General features: G+C 41.2%; 1 protein-coding gene across 2 annotated transcripts; it reads left to right on the top strand.

The window, feature by feature from the left end:
• Window positions 1–3,768: 3,768 nt before the first annotated feature.
• Window positions 3,769–12,667, top strand: LOC23687423 (serine protease easter). Of its 2 annotated transcripts, none has more exons than XM_021838130.1 (4): window positions 3,769–3,978; window positions 7,072–7,474; window positions 7,538–7,725; window positions 12,137–12,667. In XM_021838130.1, the coding sequence occupies exons 1-4, from the start codon at window positions 3,912–3,914 to the stop codon at window positions 12,556–12,558; spliced, it is 1,080 nt and encodes a 359-aa protein (XP_021693822.1). In that variant the 5' UTR covers window positions 3,769–3,911; the 3' UTR covers window positions 12,559–12,667. The 2 variants fall into 2 exon arrangements, with proteins under 2 accessions (XP_021693822.1, XP_011492994.2); XM_011494692.2 differs by lacking the exon at window positions 3,769–3,978 and adding an exon at window positions 4,646–4,762.
• Window positions 12,668–16,273: the final 3,606 nt, after the last annotated feature.

Raw genomic sequence — 16,273 nt, 5'->3', positions numbered from 1 at the left:
AGCTTTTGTTACAAAATTGGACTGCGACCCTGAGTCCAATAATGCTCGACAAGAAATGGGTGAACCATTTGAATCCCGTACCAAGACCGACGCAGTGGGTAACAGAGTTTTCAGAGTCGATTGATGGAATACATCTGTAGCTGCTGTAATAATTTATTGGAATGAAAAAATATACATGTCATTTACAGAGTGTTACTGAGTTACTCACGCTTGTTCTCCATCTGAACTTTACGATTATTGTTGAAGCTGTTGTTGTTGGTTTGATTTCCACGATGAATCGATGTATGGTGTCTTCTATCACATTTAAGACATCCTCGACTCCGGCATTGCTCTGCTGTGTGGTTTGTTCTCAAACAGTTGAAACATAGGGCAAACCGTTTTACCATTTGTAGTTTCTCGTCGATTGATTTAGCGCTGAATTTCTGGCAACTGGACAGTGCGTGATCCCTGCCGCAGGCAACACATCCGTAAGTTTCGTTTCGTCGATTCACTGTCAAAGCGCGAATTTCGGGTCTTAGGCGTTTCGCTGGTGGTGGTTCTAAAACTTGTCGGGATTTTGATGGTATTGCGTCCAAAACATGGCATCTCTCGTTCACGAATTTCTCCAGTTGCTTGTAACTTGGTTGCGTTGTTCCTGAGGCTGATGACTCCCATTCTTTACGAGTTTCTGAATCCAGTTTATTAGCCATTAGGTGTATCAGAATGGCGTCCCAAGATTCCACAGGTTGCTCCAAAATTTGCAGGCACCGTAGATGTTTTCGAGCCGAATCGAATAAATCTCGCAAGGCTGTTGCTGACTCCATCTCAACTGCCTTCAGCTCAAATAGTTCGCGGGTGTGCTTTTGTATTAGAAGCTTTGGGTTGTTGTACCGCTGCACCAGCAGATCGTAGGCTATCGCGTAGTTTGTTTCAGTGGTTGGCAATGAGTCGATGAGTCCGAGAGCTACTCCTCGTAAAGACAGTTTGAGGTATTCGAATTTCTGGATGGTTGGAAGAGTAGTTCTTTGGTGTATCAATGAATTGTATTTATCAATCCATTCCAGCCAGTTCTCTCCTGAGCCACTAAAAACCGCAAGATCAACTGTTGGAAGTCTCACTGATTCTCTGTTGAAAACACTGGCGCCTTGGATTCTTTTGCCGCAAATCATTTTTTCAAACATCGTCAAGCCCGTTAAATACTTCACCTCGACTTCTGTTCGATTTTCAACTTCATCTGGAATCCATTGCTCAAGCGTACTCTGCATCTGGTCGTACGTTTTGTAGCAATCTTTAAGCATGTCTCTTCTGATTTCCAAAAGGGACGCTTCCCTTTCAAACACTGCAGCTGTCTCAATGATCTGAGAGATGCGCGTGACTGCATGATTTCGCTGAACTACTGCCCTATCAAGATCTGACTGTAATATGGCATATACTGGTTTATCCTGAGGAATCTCCTCCTCACGCTCCTCGCCTTCAATAACCTGCGGATTTTCGGCTGTATCCATGATCTGTTAAGAAAGTAGTTGAAATAGAATAATAGATTCTCGCTAGAATTGTGTCTTGTTTCTTTTTACTCTATTTCCGTATTTTCAGTTCAATGTCACCGAATATTTAATACCGTTAAGATTTTTCCGAACCATAAGTCAAGACATGTGTCTCTTGGCCCGTGTGCCAAACTTAACCTCAATGCAAACTCGAGGTCTGTTTGTAAATTATTCCAACCCGTGTGTTAGAATTCATATCGCTTTTCATGTACAATTCTTAACCCTTTGACTGACTGATTCCAACCCTCGTGTTGGATTATTTTGGTTGCGTAACACAATTCGCTAATTTGAAAATCATTTTTTCACTCCAACCCACGTGTTGGGAACCGGTGGCAGTCTTATGCCGTTCTGTTTTATTTCAACCCACGTGTTGAAATCCGGTATAACGACCCAAGCGTCGTTCTGTTTTATTTCAACCCTCGTGTTGAAATCCGGTAGCACGACCCAAGCGTCGTTCTGTTTTAGTGGTTTTATTTCAACCCTCGTGTTGAAAAAAATCCGGTAGCACGACCCAAGCGTCGTTTTGCGTATCCAATCCCGCAATTGGATGTTACACTCATCGACCCAAGCGTCGATGATTTCCAACCCGGGTGTTGGACACTTATATTCAATCAATCATACCTATTTGGTGAAAAGCTAAAAGTTACAATTAATTTACCTTTCCGATGTGAAAAATGATCAATCCGGTTCGAAGGACCAAAATGTTCGAGTTGATTGAAGATTCCTTGCACTCTGGTTCGCGGTTGTGGAAAAAGTGAGTGAAGATAAGATTTGAATTATCGCCGCCTACTAGATCGCACTACCTGGCTTGGGTTTGATGGTAGAATCATTGTACATAGAGTGCCACTGTCGCGAGTGTGTTTATGCAGTTCTGCAATATTATTCTGATCATGGCTAATAAGAGTAGTATACATAGAGATAATGTGTTTGTGGTTATACATTTATTAACTGTGAAGCGTTTAATCCTCAACACGATGTTTCAAACCACCCTAATCTCTAGGGAAATCTCGAGGACATTTTTAGGAAACGTTAGCAAAAATCCCCGAAAAAACTTTAATAATCACTGATGAAACTTCTGTATAAATTCCAGATGAACACTTTTGGGGATCTCTAAAGAACTTCATATCTTCTGAGAAAGTCCTAGAGGTTTTTCAAGATAAATTGCTAATATTTTATTTTTTGCAAAAATATTTTTTGCAAAAATAATCCATTGAATCCATAGATAAAATCTTGCAGGATTTTTTAGATGCATTCCTTGAAAAAAAAAAGAACATGGAGAAACTCAGTCTTCAAAAAATCCCACTCCAAGAGCTGCTGAGACTCAAAATCAACGAAGCAAGATTTGTTTCGTGCGCCTCTTTTGTTCAAATCAAGGCATGCAATGAATCACGCCACGTGTATGATTCATCTTCACCTTAATCGATTGTTTGACCTTCCACACTGAGGCAAAAAAACTTAATAATTTCTTAAGGAACAATTATGATTCGGCGCCACAACGATTATTGTTGAAATTTTTAAGTTTTATCTATGATTTTGGTGAAGATTTTTATAACTAAATTTCATACGTCAATCAATGAAAAACAGTAGTAAGCGCAATGATAACTGCTTACTTAAAATTATCAACCACTAATAACGTATATATCAGGCGAGCTCAAAAATTGACATGTTTTGATAACATGTGATCTCTGTTTTCGATTAACTTGTACCCAACATCGAAAGCGGAGCAGTTTTTCTAGCGATTGCTATGGAAATTATTTCAAGTAATGGTTCTTAAATATTTCAAAGCTCTTACTTATGAAACTCATGATCCCATTTTCGAAATGTTTAAGCGTTCAATGAAACCATAATTTGGTTGATTCATAAGTTTTCATTTATGGAAAATCTAAGTATTTTTGCCTCAGTGCATTAAAAAAGAGACTTGCATTTAAATATAGACCAAGTCTCTAAAAAGAGACCCGGTATTAGCCCTGCGAAAGGCGTCAAGCCGGGTCAGTTATGCTTGGAGGATGGCACGAAGGCACGTGACTCAGATGCCGCTGCAGCAGCCAAGACCTCTCTCACACCTGGCCCACTAGATTACGAGAGATCACCGATGACGAGGGCTACTACGATGATAATGATATGATCGCTCATTGGGGAGGCATGCGAATCCCGTGACGCGACGTGAGGTTGTTTGCGCACTCCCACGATCCTCTCGCCTAACGCCGAAACGATCAACGGCGCAAATATAACTTCGGCTAGGTTATCCAGCTGTTGACATCAGTCGCTTCGAATGATCAAACCAAAGAGGACGTGCTTTTGAACAGTTTCCAACTCAGATTCGCGCGCATCATCGATCGGCAGTGGATTGGCGCTGAACTTAGTGATCCGACAGTTTCAATCATCGCGATGGCATCACGCTTACTGATAATAGTGTCCCTAGCGCTTTATGCGTCGTCCGCCGAAATAAACGCACGTAAGTGTTATTTGAGTGGTAGCGTGCCAAATTTCGATGCAAATCAGCTAGGTGGGCCATATTGTTCTGAAACACCGGTTCCGTCAAACTGGTTCGTCTGGAAAAGAATTCAATGTTCGAAATGAATCAACTACCGGAAATGTTCGTAGAGAAGACCACCGTCCACTGAGTCCTTTTGGATTGTCTGTATTAAAAACCAAGTGAATTCTATCGTTAAAATATGATGTACGAAGATACTATGGCAGATGGGGTGTCCCCAAGAAGAAACGAAAGGAAGTTTCAGCAAAAAATGAATAATTGTTTTGCACCTTAGTTTAGGGTTTAGTATCTGGGTTTCTTAAGGTGAACATACAATGAAGCCACACCTTATTTTTTCTAGAACATAAATCTGGGAGAACTAGTTAATCTTGAAAGTTTGATCGTTTGGTTAATCGGTGAAATTCTTGTTCTGGAAGAACTGATGTTTGGCTTCGATACACCTTCACCTTAAGAAGCGCCACTAACTTTTAAAGATCTTCGACTATAAAATCAAAAACAAACAACCCCGCGTTTTCGAGCAAAACAAGTTGAACAAAGGCGAAGGTAGAACACAAATGATAGTTCGTTTTCATACATTACATGTGTAAACGGTAGCAGGAAACTCACGTCGATGAGTTGACGAAGGGCTGTGAACAGGTTCACGGTCGGCTTTTTCTCGTTATCGGAATAGTGCTTGGGTGCTTGCGACTGATCTTGAACAAGCAAGGTACAGCGAAAGTAGGGTGACTTGTTGTATTTTCGACAGGTTTGTTCTTTTCGTATTGGGACGGTTTTCTTAGACCCATTGAGCTCAAAATTTGCATGAATACGATTAGCACATGAGCTAAACTTACTGCTGAATTTCAGAAGATTTGGCCGACAAAACCCAAACATGATAAAAAGAAAAAAAATGGTCAAAAATACCTAAGTTCCCCTATTAAGGAAGCTACAAATAGTAATTTTATTGATACGACACAGATACAATGGCTCAATTTCATATTCGTACAGGACACTGTTTTCCTATCAAGTTTAAAAAATATTAAATGATATTATGATATAATGAAGGTGATAGGTGTCATCTCTTATTTGACAATCAAAAAATGTTTCCATTTAAATTCATCTTTAGATTAATTGAAACGTATTGATTTTTTTTTCTAAAATTGGCTCAATTCTATATTTGCACACCCATCAAAACTCAATCATACAAAATTGAAGACTAAATTTTAATGATCGATTTGTTTGGTCAAGTCCTTCATTTTGTTGTTCAGATGCAGTTGAGTGCATTTGGACTTTTATGACGAATTCTGCCTATTGAGATCAAAAAACAGGTACTCCACGTAAAAATTTGATTTAGAAAAGTGCTCCGCAAGCTAGGAACCTCTGCCTAGGAGAATCCTCAAAGGAACCAAGCGATTTTTTTTTTAAGAAACAAGTGTTATGAAACCTTAACCACACATATACTTTAGAAAGTGAATCGTCCGCCACTCAAAATTGATACCAAGTCGTGTTTTGGTGACCACTGTCCTTAAGGGGAATCCCCATCTTGCGTGCTTCAGCAGTATGTTAATAAAGCGGCATTCTTTACACCACTCATCATTCAAGTTGCAACAGGAATACTGATTCACTTCTTATACATCGGTAAAAGTTGATCTTCACCCTATTCAAAAGCAGAACCTACACTGATAAAAATCCACACGCTCGATTTGTGTGTTTAAAATTATGGATCGATTCATGAACGTCCATATCGATTTGCTATGATTTTCTTGCAAACTTCGTGTGTGTTACACATTAAATTCCTGTATTTTGCTTCATGGATTGATTCATCAACCGACAACAGGGATTCCATATTTTTTCCACATAAGTTCCCGAAGCTTTCTCTTCAGATTCGTATGTGTCAACCTATGGACGCATAGATCATCACTCCAACACGGATTCAGTGTGTTTTGCTTATGGTTATCTTGTGTCATAATCATCATGTTCAAGTTGGTCGATTCATTGATTTGCGCAATGAGATTGTTATGATGAAATCCATGAGCTATGCTATCGATTTCCATGTTCAAAGCTTCTAAATTGTTTGTGATCAACCCACGGGATGCATAGTGAACTGAATTGCGGTTGGACCTCGTGTCGAACGACAGTCATCATCATGCTTCCAAAGAGAAGAAGCAAATTTTGAAGCTGAAATTGTTAGATGAAAATTTGTGAATTCGATTTTTCTTTTATTAGTGAAGTTGACCGATATACGAGAATTCTACCTTTCTATAAGAAAACATTGATTATAATGTATAGTTAAGTAGAAAAATCGGATTCCACTAACAGATTTTCCAGGCTTTCAGTTTCGAAAAAAATGGAATATGCTTATCCCTGGCTTCCCAAATTATGGATTTGCGGCGCCCCGCTTGTTGCTGGCTCACGGGTTTGAAAAAAATCAAGAGAGCTTGCGACAAGCAGAGGAGCCTCGGATCCATATTTTGGGGAGCAAAAGTTTTTCTACCAAATTTCTTCTTTCAGTCCCTTGACATTTATGTTCTATCACACATGACTATCTAAAGCTTCTACATTTCGAATTCAATAAGCAAATCAGTTGGTTTTCATGATTCTATATTTGGAAATTCATGTTTGTTTCACATGACAACCTAATGTTGATACACATGTTATTATACCGTGAAATCAATGATGAAATCCATATGGCTGCCACACTCAAATCAAGTGGTTTTCCTCTTTGCGCAAATCTATAAGTAAAACACACGACCTTGACGTGTAGATTTTTCTCAGTGTATAATAATGCCACCAGCAGCGAGCTAGCTTCAATGTGATTCCCCGCTCCGGCATTCAATATATTGCAGCTTCTTCTCTATCCAAGAGACTAGAAATTTTGACCCCCACATCGCTAGTCTTGTTACAATTATGATGATGACTCAGTAGCGACGCTAATGTGCAGTCACGTAAATCGAGCTTATTGAACTGCATGAATGTATCCATCCTATATGGCGTTCGAATCGTTTATTTGAATGCTTATTTACGCTGCACAAATATAAGCACGACTAATCCATCATCTTCGTTTCTCGATTATAGAAAATCCATCCTGTACCACACCGAACGGCATCCCAGGTCAGTGCATATCGGCATACCTATGTCGGGAAATTATGATGTTCATCGTCGAAAAGCCGATACCTGTGCATCGGCAGCAGTACCTTAAGCAATCCGCTTGCAAAAGGCCAGACGTGAAATTCCCCGTTTGCTGCCAGCTGAAGGAAATTATATCGGCCGAATCCTTGCTGCCTACGGAATGTGGTGTTGCGACAAGCGATCGGATTGCTTACGGCCTTGCTGCCGCCATATTCGAGTTCCCATGGATGGCTTTGCTCCGATATCGTGAATTTAACGGCGACATCGTCGACGGATGTGGCGGATCGTTGATCAACGAACGCTATGTCCTGACGGCGGCCCACTGCTTGAAGGTGAAAACTAAAACTTTGTAAGTATTCTGCTGGCCTATAAAGTTTGGACAAAGCATTGAAAGATTTTCGACTATTTCCAGAGATCACGTTCGATTGGGTGAACTCAACAAAAATACCATTATCGATTGCGAAGTAAATGACGACGAATGTGCCGGACCAGTGCAGGATATCAAGGTGGAAAGAAGTATCATCCATCCCCAGTACAATATGCCAAAGTTTTCCAACGACATTGGGTTGATTCGTTTGCACCAATCGGTCGTTTTTCAGGGTAAGTATCCTGCAGAATCTCCTCAAAAAGATTTTCATACTTAAGGCTGAAGCACAAAACTTCAACCTTTCATAAGGCTGAAATATTGAATGGCTGAAAATTGATGGGACGCATCTGGCAGCGTTTAGGGTCGCCAAGTTCTCTTCCACTGCGTGGTCTTCCAATCCTAACTCTATCTCTACCTGGGACCATATACTTCCTTTTTGGTAGAATTATTGGTCAGGCCTATCCTCGCTGTTTCCCTCTTTAGATACATGACGGCCTCCTCCACTGACCTGCGAATTGATTTCAATAAGGCCGATAAGGTCCGCAAAGCCTCCCAATAGCACCCTCGAGTGCAATGCTGAACAGTACATTCGAAAGTGCATCTCCCTGCTTTAATCCGTCTAGCGTCAAAAACGAGATTACCACCTCGTCTGCAACCGAACGCATGATTTTGAACCATCCAGCGCTGCACGTAACAGTCTACTTAGTTGCGTTAGAAAACTATGTTCAGACATTACCAGCAACAGCTCATTTTTTCCACTGATTTGAACGCCGAATATAGCAGGGTAATTCCTCTGTTATTGGCACACTCCAGTCTGTGCCTTTTCTTGCAGCCTTACAGTTCTTCAGCTCGATGCTTTTTAACCTCTCCTACGGTCGGTGGGTCCACAGCTTGATTTTCAGCATTAATGTTCGTTCATCATGTTTCTCATTACATTTCTATTTTCATTGTATTGGGAGGGTACGGAGTAGAGTAAAAACGCGTCCAGTCCATTTGAGTGACTAACAACTAAATAACATTTAATTCAACTACGAAAGTCGAGGCTTAGTTAGTATCTTTCTGGTTTTTAAGTTCTTCAGGTTGCTAAGCTCCCTCATCGCATCACTCCTCCTCAACGTCGAAGAACTTCAGACCAATCAGGGTACGGAATCGATCGAGTTTGACCTACGCCACAGGTTACGGCAAAATGCCCGCGAGCATCGATTCAGTTGGACAATAACGAACTTCCATGATGCCCAATAACACTTCACGAAGTTAAATCGAGTATCAGCTTTGATTGCCTTCGTTCATCACCACGGGTTTAACGACATCTTCCTCGACGTCGTGTATCAGCTTCATCACCCAGATAAGTTCCATACTAGCCTCCGAGAGGGCTACGTACTCTGCTTCCGTTGAATACAAGCTGACGCATTGCTGTTCCCATGCGGCTCAGCTGATGGATCCGTATCCGAGCTTGAATACGTACTCAGAGTTGAATTTTCTGTCAAACTTGTCACCGGCCCAGTCGGCATCGACAAAACTTTCAAGCTCGCCAGCTCCGCCGAGCTGCAGCTCGAGATCAGCTATCGCTGTAACGTACTTTAGAGTTCTCTTTGACCCGATCGGCTTCAGAAGACTTGCTTGCCTTGCGCCCCAGGATGGACACCGCAATCGCAATATCAGGCCTTGTACATACCGCAACATACAGTAAAGCACCAACAAGGCTACGGTAGCGCTCACCGTTCGGCATACTTTCCTCCTTCTTTTTCTGCACGTTCGGACATTCAGGGTCCATGGGTATTTTTCATGGCTTCGCTTCGACCATGTTGAACCTCTCGGAAATCTTACGACAATCTTTGTATGCCGATTGAGGTAGTTGGTAACATCTCCTAGGCCCATGAGCTTGAAATTTTTCTATAGGTAGCGGAAGACCCGCTCGTATTTGTCGTTGTCCTGAGTTGCCACGAGCAGGCTTGATAGAAACACCTCTGCGATGCAAAGAGGAGGTGATTATGCCGTTTTTCTGAGGAGAAAAATCTGAACTCAAAGTTTTCAACACAGATCCTTAAGCGATTCGAGTGAGAGTGCAAAAAAATGCGAGGATTTTTTCATTTACTCTGTCTCTCTTGTTGCGAAGCTCACCTTTACTCATACTCCAAAAGGACTCTTGAGTCTGCCGCCGTACAAAGCAGTCCTCGGGGAGTTGTGAGAGCACTCTTTTTTGATGGAATTTTACTCTGTTGTGTCTTGTGCTGCATCTTCCTCGCTCATTTTTCGTTGCCTCTCTGCTTACCTTTTTTTGGCTCCCTCGCAAAGAGGCAAAGGCAGCACGCTGCTCTAGAGTATTTCACCGAACTCTAATGATATTGAGGAGAATTATTAAGCCTGCACGAGCCAATTGTCGACATACAGTAAAACGAAAGACATTCTTCCATTGACCTTCCGGATGTAGAGGCAAGGATCTGCCTCGGATTGCTTACATCCAAACGGCTTTCTATTTGCAGGCATCTTCACGATTTCTCATGTCCAATTCTCCTGAAGGGATGCAAACTCATCGTCTATGACTTTCTTCCATTTGTGACGCTCTTGGCTTCGCATAGCTTCTTCATACGTATGTGATTTGGTCGTACAACATGAACTTTGTCTTCGCCCTCGACTTCGATCACAGTGTCGTACCTAATCGCCCTCTGCGCAAAACGTTGACTCATCGAAACCATCAAATTCACTATCCACGGATGATTCGCCTTCGGCCCGTGGTTGCTCCTCCTTATTCTCAACGATTGGATCAATGACTTCTTCAGACTGACATGAATGAATAAAATACAACGCCTTCATCAGTGCTTCCATTTTCGAATATCTAGCGCTGGAACGAACTTGGCATCTCGAGACCCGACGAACTGGTTCATCGCTAGATCCAGGAAACGGTAACCCTTATGTTGCTGCGAGTAACCGACGAAAAATTGCTTGCTAGCAGCCATGTGCGAGGTACCTTCAGAATCAATCACCCATGAAAGAATTAACCTTTGCGTACGAAAGCGTACTAGTCAGGACTACGAACCACCTTGGCTTTGGTATTTCTCCCACGTTGCTTCGATTCTGCTTCCCGGCTCTGCGCCAGCAAACGACAGTCTTTCTGCTTGTGTCCGACCTTCTGACAATGATGGCAAATGATTGGCTTCCTCGTACCTGCCTCGAACGCCGATTGCGCTCCTCTTGAACAGCTTCGCTTGGCGGCTTCGTCAATCAACTTTGTCTTCGCAAAATCAAACGTTAAATCGGCGTTCGAACGACTTTCCAGAGCCGTTGTTAAAGGGTTGAAGGAATTCGGCATGCTTCTGAGGACCATCACAACTTGTAAATTTGCGTCTAGTATCTGGTCTAGTAGGGGCTCAGATAGCCGTAGCGGTAAACGCGCAGCTATTCAGCAAGACCAAGCTGAGGGTCGTGGGTTCGAATCTCACCGGTCGAGGATCTTTTCGGGTTGGAAATTTTCTCGACTCCCAGGGCATAGAGTATCATCGTACCTGCCACACGATATACAAATGCAAAAATGAGCAATTGGCAAAGAAAGCTCTCAGTTAATATCTGTGGAAGTGCTCATAAGAACACTAAGCTGAGAAGCAGGCTTTGTCCCAGTTGGGATGTAACGCCAGAAAGAAGAAGAAGAAGACCTGGTCCGCCACCGAACGCTTCTCGAACAAATCTTGCATTTCCGTGATGTACTTCTCGGTGTCCTCGCTATCAGTAAGTATAACGTATATCGCACAGTTTCTTGGGGATGGAAACTTTCGAGGTCAACGTTGTGCGCTCGAAATTTCTCCTCAGGCTTTCCCAGGCTTTATTCGACGTGGTTGCCTCCTGGATCAGCTTTCGTTGGCTGTCGACCAACAGACCAATTGTGGCTCTGGCCTTCTGATCACCTTTCAACAGTTGCTGAAGCATACGGCTTCTGGTGACATTCTTCACATAAGTCACTCTCTGACACTCTTCATCGAACCAACCGTTTCGTCTAGTCAGTTACCAATGCCAAACACATCCCGCACCGTTGTGGTCACAACTTCGTGGATAGGGTCCCACGGCTGTTGACATCTCCAGAAACGATGATTCTCCCCAACTGCTGATCTGATTGCAGGCGGTGCTGTGAAGCTACTCCATAAGTCGACAAGCGTTAGATATTGAAGCGCATCGTTCTGTTAGTTATGGAACTCGTGACGATGGATAACCGCTGGATGCAGCTATAACGAGATCACATGAGAGTATTTAATTCAATTTGGGCAGACCGTTATGCGTATATAATTTGAGCATTTTTAACATTGGCTGTCCTTGCGAGTTATGCTAACTTAGTAATCATTGGCTCAAAAACTGCCTATATTTTAATCAGAGATTTTAACTTCTTTTAAATATTAATTGTTTTCTCGAGTTATTCTGATGACTTCGACAACCTACTCAAACGAAGAAACATACACTGTTCGTTTGTTTTGATGTTCTCTTAGATGACCTTGTGTAATAATTTAGTTTTTTTTATAGATTTTACAATCTTGCAGCCTTTTGATATTTTCAGCTTTTCGATTGCTCAGCTTCAAATTTTAATCCTTATGTGTTTCTGCCTTTAGTAGGTAACCCTTGAAGTAATAAGAACTAACTAAAACCACTCATCTTTCACAGAGCACATCAAACCGATCTGCCTTCCGGTGACGCATAAGCTGCAAAAAACGCTCTACCCCCGATACATCCTCACCGGTTGGGGTAAAACGGAAAAGGACGAACTGTCGGACATTCTGCAAAAGGCAGTTCTTCCCCGAATCGACAACGAACAGTGCATGCAAGTTCTGAAACAGAACCAGCTGCGCATCGCCCTGACGGATAAGCAGATGTGCGCCGGTGGTGAAAAACGTGTCGACAGCTGCCGGGGAGATTCCGGTGGACCACTGGCATGGGTTGACAAGTTGAACGACGCACCACGCTTCATTCAATTCGGAATAGTTTCCCTGGGAAGCAACACCTGTGGAGAGAAAAGCGTGCCCAGCATCTACACCCGGGTGGGACAGTACATGGACTGGATCCTGAACAATTTGCACCCATCATGAGAATTACTCTCATCCAATAACTATCAACCTGTACAGGGATTTCTCATTGCCAAAAACTCATGTAGATTAAGCTTGAAAATAAATATTATTTATGAAATACATAAATTAACCATTGCTGTTCATAGTCTAGTGTGTTCATCCCTTTCGATCCTTGTTTGGAGCCGTGCTTTCGAGTTTTCGTTGGACCCGTTGGCGAAAGCAGTTCTCTCGTTTATTCACTAAACATGGTTGCAACTACTAACAAAAGGAAGGGTGAATCTCTGAAATCACAACTTCCTTCCTATAATGTACCCAATATGGGGTTTTCTCAGTCGATAAATGAATAGCACACGTCTAGACTTTAGTTGTAAATACTGATCACTCATGCTTTATTGCAACGGTTTATATAGGGGTACGAACAATAGTAATGACCACTGGATAAGTGTTGATATCACAGTTGATATCGATTTGACCCGAGTAATAAGAGACTCGCTTCGATCCCATAAATATGTAATTTATGAACATCACAATACCTTTCCTCTTAAGCTTAAACTTATTTCATTTTTTGTTTATTTGAATCCTAAATGGTTTCTATGATTATCTATTCATGCTTATTAATTGATTTTCCAAATTCAAAGGTACACAAAATCACTATCCAATTTTTTCTTCTTAATTCGAGTAGATCGTCTTAAGATAGATCCATCATTTCGATCTGAGAAAGCTGTGCTCTGCAATGGTGATGAACGTAGCGCTTCGGGGTGGACTTCGCTTCTAGACGGTGGAGGAGCTTCGAAGGAAGAGTCTAGCATCGGAGGATCCGTATCCTCCTCGGAGTTATTTCTGCTTCTCTTCGTTCCACGCCTTGGTACCGACTGAAGCGCCACTCTGCGCCGTTCAGTCCTCACAGGCACTCTCAGTTGCCCCATGTGGGCCGAAACTGGGTGAGATCCGATCGCGATCTGAAACATATTTTTAGAAATTCTTTTAATGTATTTTGCCTCAATCCATCGCTGATACTCATTATCTCTAAAATTCCTATAATATACCTTATCCCCAACTGCCAACTTCGCAAAAGGGTCCAGGTTTTCATGCTCTAGAGGCTCTATGGGCATTAAAACATTAGAGTGTGAAGTTTCTGTAGACTGATGCTTGAAACCATTTTTAGGATTCACGAGGTCTAATAATGTCCTAGGCTTGTACCCTAATACCTTTTCAGAAGGATATTCCCCCGTAGACGTTAGGCAACTATTACGGTAATTGAATAGAAAATAATTCAATCGGTCCTGTAAATCCAGATGTCTAAACTCTCTATCTAATAGAAACTTTTTCAAGACTTCCTTTGTCACTCTTACCAAACGTTCTGTCTGACCATTACTTTGCGGATGATAAGGTGGGCTTTTTAAAACCTGTATCCCGTTTCTCTCAAAAAAATTTACAAAATGTCTTGAATTAAATGGCGGGCCATTATCAGTTACGATTAAGTTTGGTAAACCAAACCTTGCAAACAAGGTAGTAAATTTCTTAATAACCTTTCCGGCATCTGTTCCAAATCTCATCCAGTCTATTTCTAACCATTTAGAATGACTATCGACGATTAACAAGAAAGTTTGTTTTTCAAAATAGAATAAATCGGCATGAATTCTGCTAAAAGCTTTATTTGTCGCGGTCCATTCAGTAAGAAATTTGTCTTTGGGAACGACTGCCATTTTCATACAAATGTCACATCGTTTCACATAAGATTCTACATCGTTATTATCGTTAAACCAATACACATGTCGTCTAGCCAGCTGTTTCATTTTCACTATTCCATCGTGGTTTGCGTGAAGAAGTTTCAAAAGTTTTCCTTGCAAAGATCCCGGTATGATCACACGATCCTGGAAGAGCAGGCATCCATTAACCTCCTCTAAATGTTGCTGTTGAGAATATATGTCTCTAAAGCATTTATCAATGCGTTCTGGCCATCCATTTTTTATGAAAAACATTATTTGTTGCAAAAATAAATCTTTCACAATCTCTTGCGCTATCGTCGAGAAATTCAATGGAAACTCCTCAGAAAAGTTCAGGCTTTTGATAGAATATTTCTCATAGTTACCTGGGACCTCAACCTTTAAAAGAAATCGCGAACAGAAGTCTGCGTTGTCCATATTTTGTGACGGTCGATAAATGATTTCATAATCATAAATGGACAATTCCATAATATAACGCTGCAGTCTAGTCACAAAAATTGAATTTCGCCCAGGTTTCCCAAGGATTCCAATTAATGGTTTGTGGTCCGTAAAAACCGTGAACTTCTGCTTATATAAACATTTATGGAACTTTTTAATTGTCGAGACTACAGCCAACGCTTCTAGGTGAAGTATGGGATACGACTTTTGAGCATTATTGAGAGAAAATTATGTGAAGCTTATAGGCTTCTCTTCTCCATTCACCACATGGGAAATCACTCCTCCAAGTCCATAAGACGATGCATCACTACTAACCACAATTGGTTTTTTGGGATCATAAAGGGTTAAAACGTCCGCATTGAGTAACATTTTCTTGCTTTCATTGAAAGCTTCATTACATGACACATTCCATTCGAACCTTATTTCTTTTTTCAACAACCTATACAATGGACTTAAGACTGATGACAGATTTGGGAGAAATTTGCCATAAAAATTAATTAATCCGAGGAAAGCTTTTAACTCAGTTGTATTGGTTGGTGACTTAGCTTCCTGAATTGTTTGAACTTTTTCAGGGTTTGGCAAAAGCCCTTGCTCTGTGAGAATATGACCCAGGTAAGGCAATTGTTCTACGAAAAATTTACACTTTTTGTAATTCACTTTAATGTTCACCTTGTTCAAACGATCCAACACAATTAGAAGCTTTTTATAACAATCCTCGAAATCTTTTCCAGCAATCAACACATCGTCAAGATAGCAATAAACAAAGTCAAGTCCTTTTAATATTGTTTCCATGATCTGCTGGAAAATTGCAGCACTGGATGAAGCCCCCTGTGGAAGTCTATTATACGAATATAGTCCCTTAATCGTGTTAATGATTACAAATTTTCTTGATTTTTCGGAAAGGTTAAGCTGAGTATAAGCAGTAGTTAAATCAAGCGCACAATACACCTTGCACCCCGCTAAGGAAGCGAAAAGATCCTGAGCGGTAGGCAGAGGGTATGTGTTTGGAATTAGTACTTTATTTATAGACACTTTACAGTCTATGACTAATCGTATGTCATTATCTTTTTTTATAACTACTACCACTGGGGAAGCCCATAAACTCGTCTTCACTGGTGTAATAATGCCATCATTTTCTAGCATATCCAAGTGATTTAGTACTTTTTCGCGCAAACGGTACGGTACATCGTAGGCTTTTCTAAAAATCGGCCTGTCCTCTCGAAGCACCAAATCTGCTTCTAAACCAACAATAGGCTTTGAAAAATCTCGCTTGAAAACGTTAGAATATTTGTCTTTTATCTGACTTACAATTGTGTCTTTGTTATCTTGAACAACAGCTTTATTAACAGACAAACCAATGGAAAAATTACTTCTCCATCCAGTACAAAAGACATCAAACCAATCCCTGCCAATCAATGGAATAAAATTATGGGCGCCATCCAAAATTATGATTTCCGCTGGAACGGTTTTCGCATTTAAAGAAACTCTCACATAAGCTTTACCGAAAACGTTAAGATTTGATCCGTTGATCACCACTAACTTTTTTTTACAAGTTCTTAATGGGACATGGC

This window comes from Aedes aegypti, chromosome 1 (genome assembly GCF_002204515.2).
Source record: "Aedes aegypti strain LVP_AGWG chromosome 1, AaegL5.0 Primary Assembly, whole genome shotgun sequence".
Lineage (NCBI taxonomy): Eukaryota > Metazoa > Arthropoda > Insecta > Diptera > Culicidae > Aedes > Aedes aegypti.
Note: the sequence above shows the minus strand (reverse complement) of the source record. Positions and strands in the feature narration are given on the sequence as shown.

Excerpts from the sequence above, each read along its gene's own strand:
- LOC23687423 (XM_021838130.1), top strand. The coding sequence starts at position 3,912 with ATGGCATCACGCTTACTGATAATAGTGTCCCTAGCGCTTTATGCGTCG. Across the intron at positions 3,979-7,071 it reads GTCCGCCGAAATAAACGCAC|AAAATCCATCCTGTACCACA; the intron begins GTAAGTGTTATT and ends TCTCGATTATAG. Across the intron at positions 7,726-12,136 it reads CCAATCGGTCGTTTTTCAGG|AGCACATCAAACCGATCTGC; the intron begins GTAAGTATCCTG and ends CATCTTTCACAG.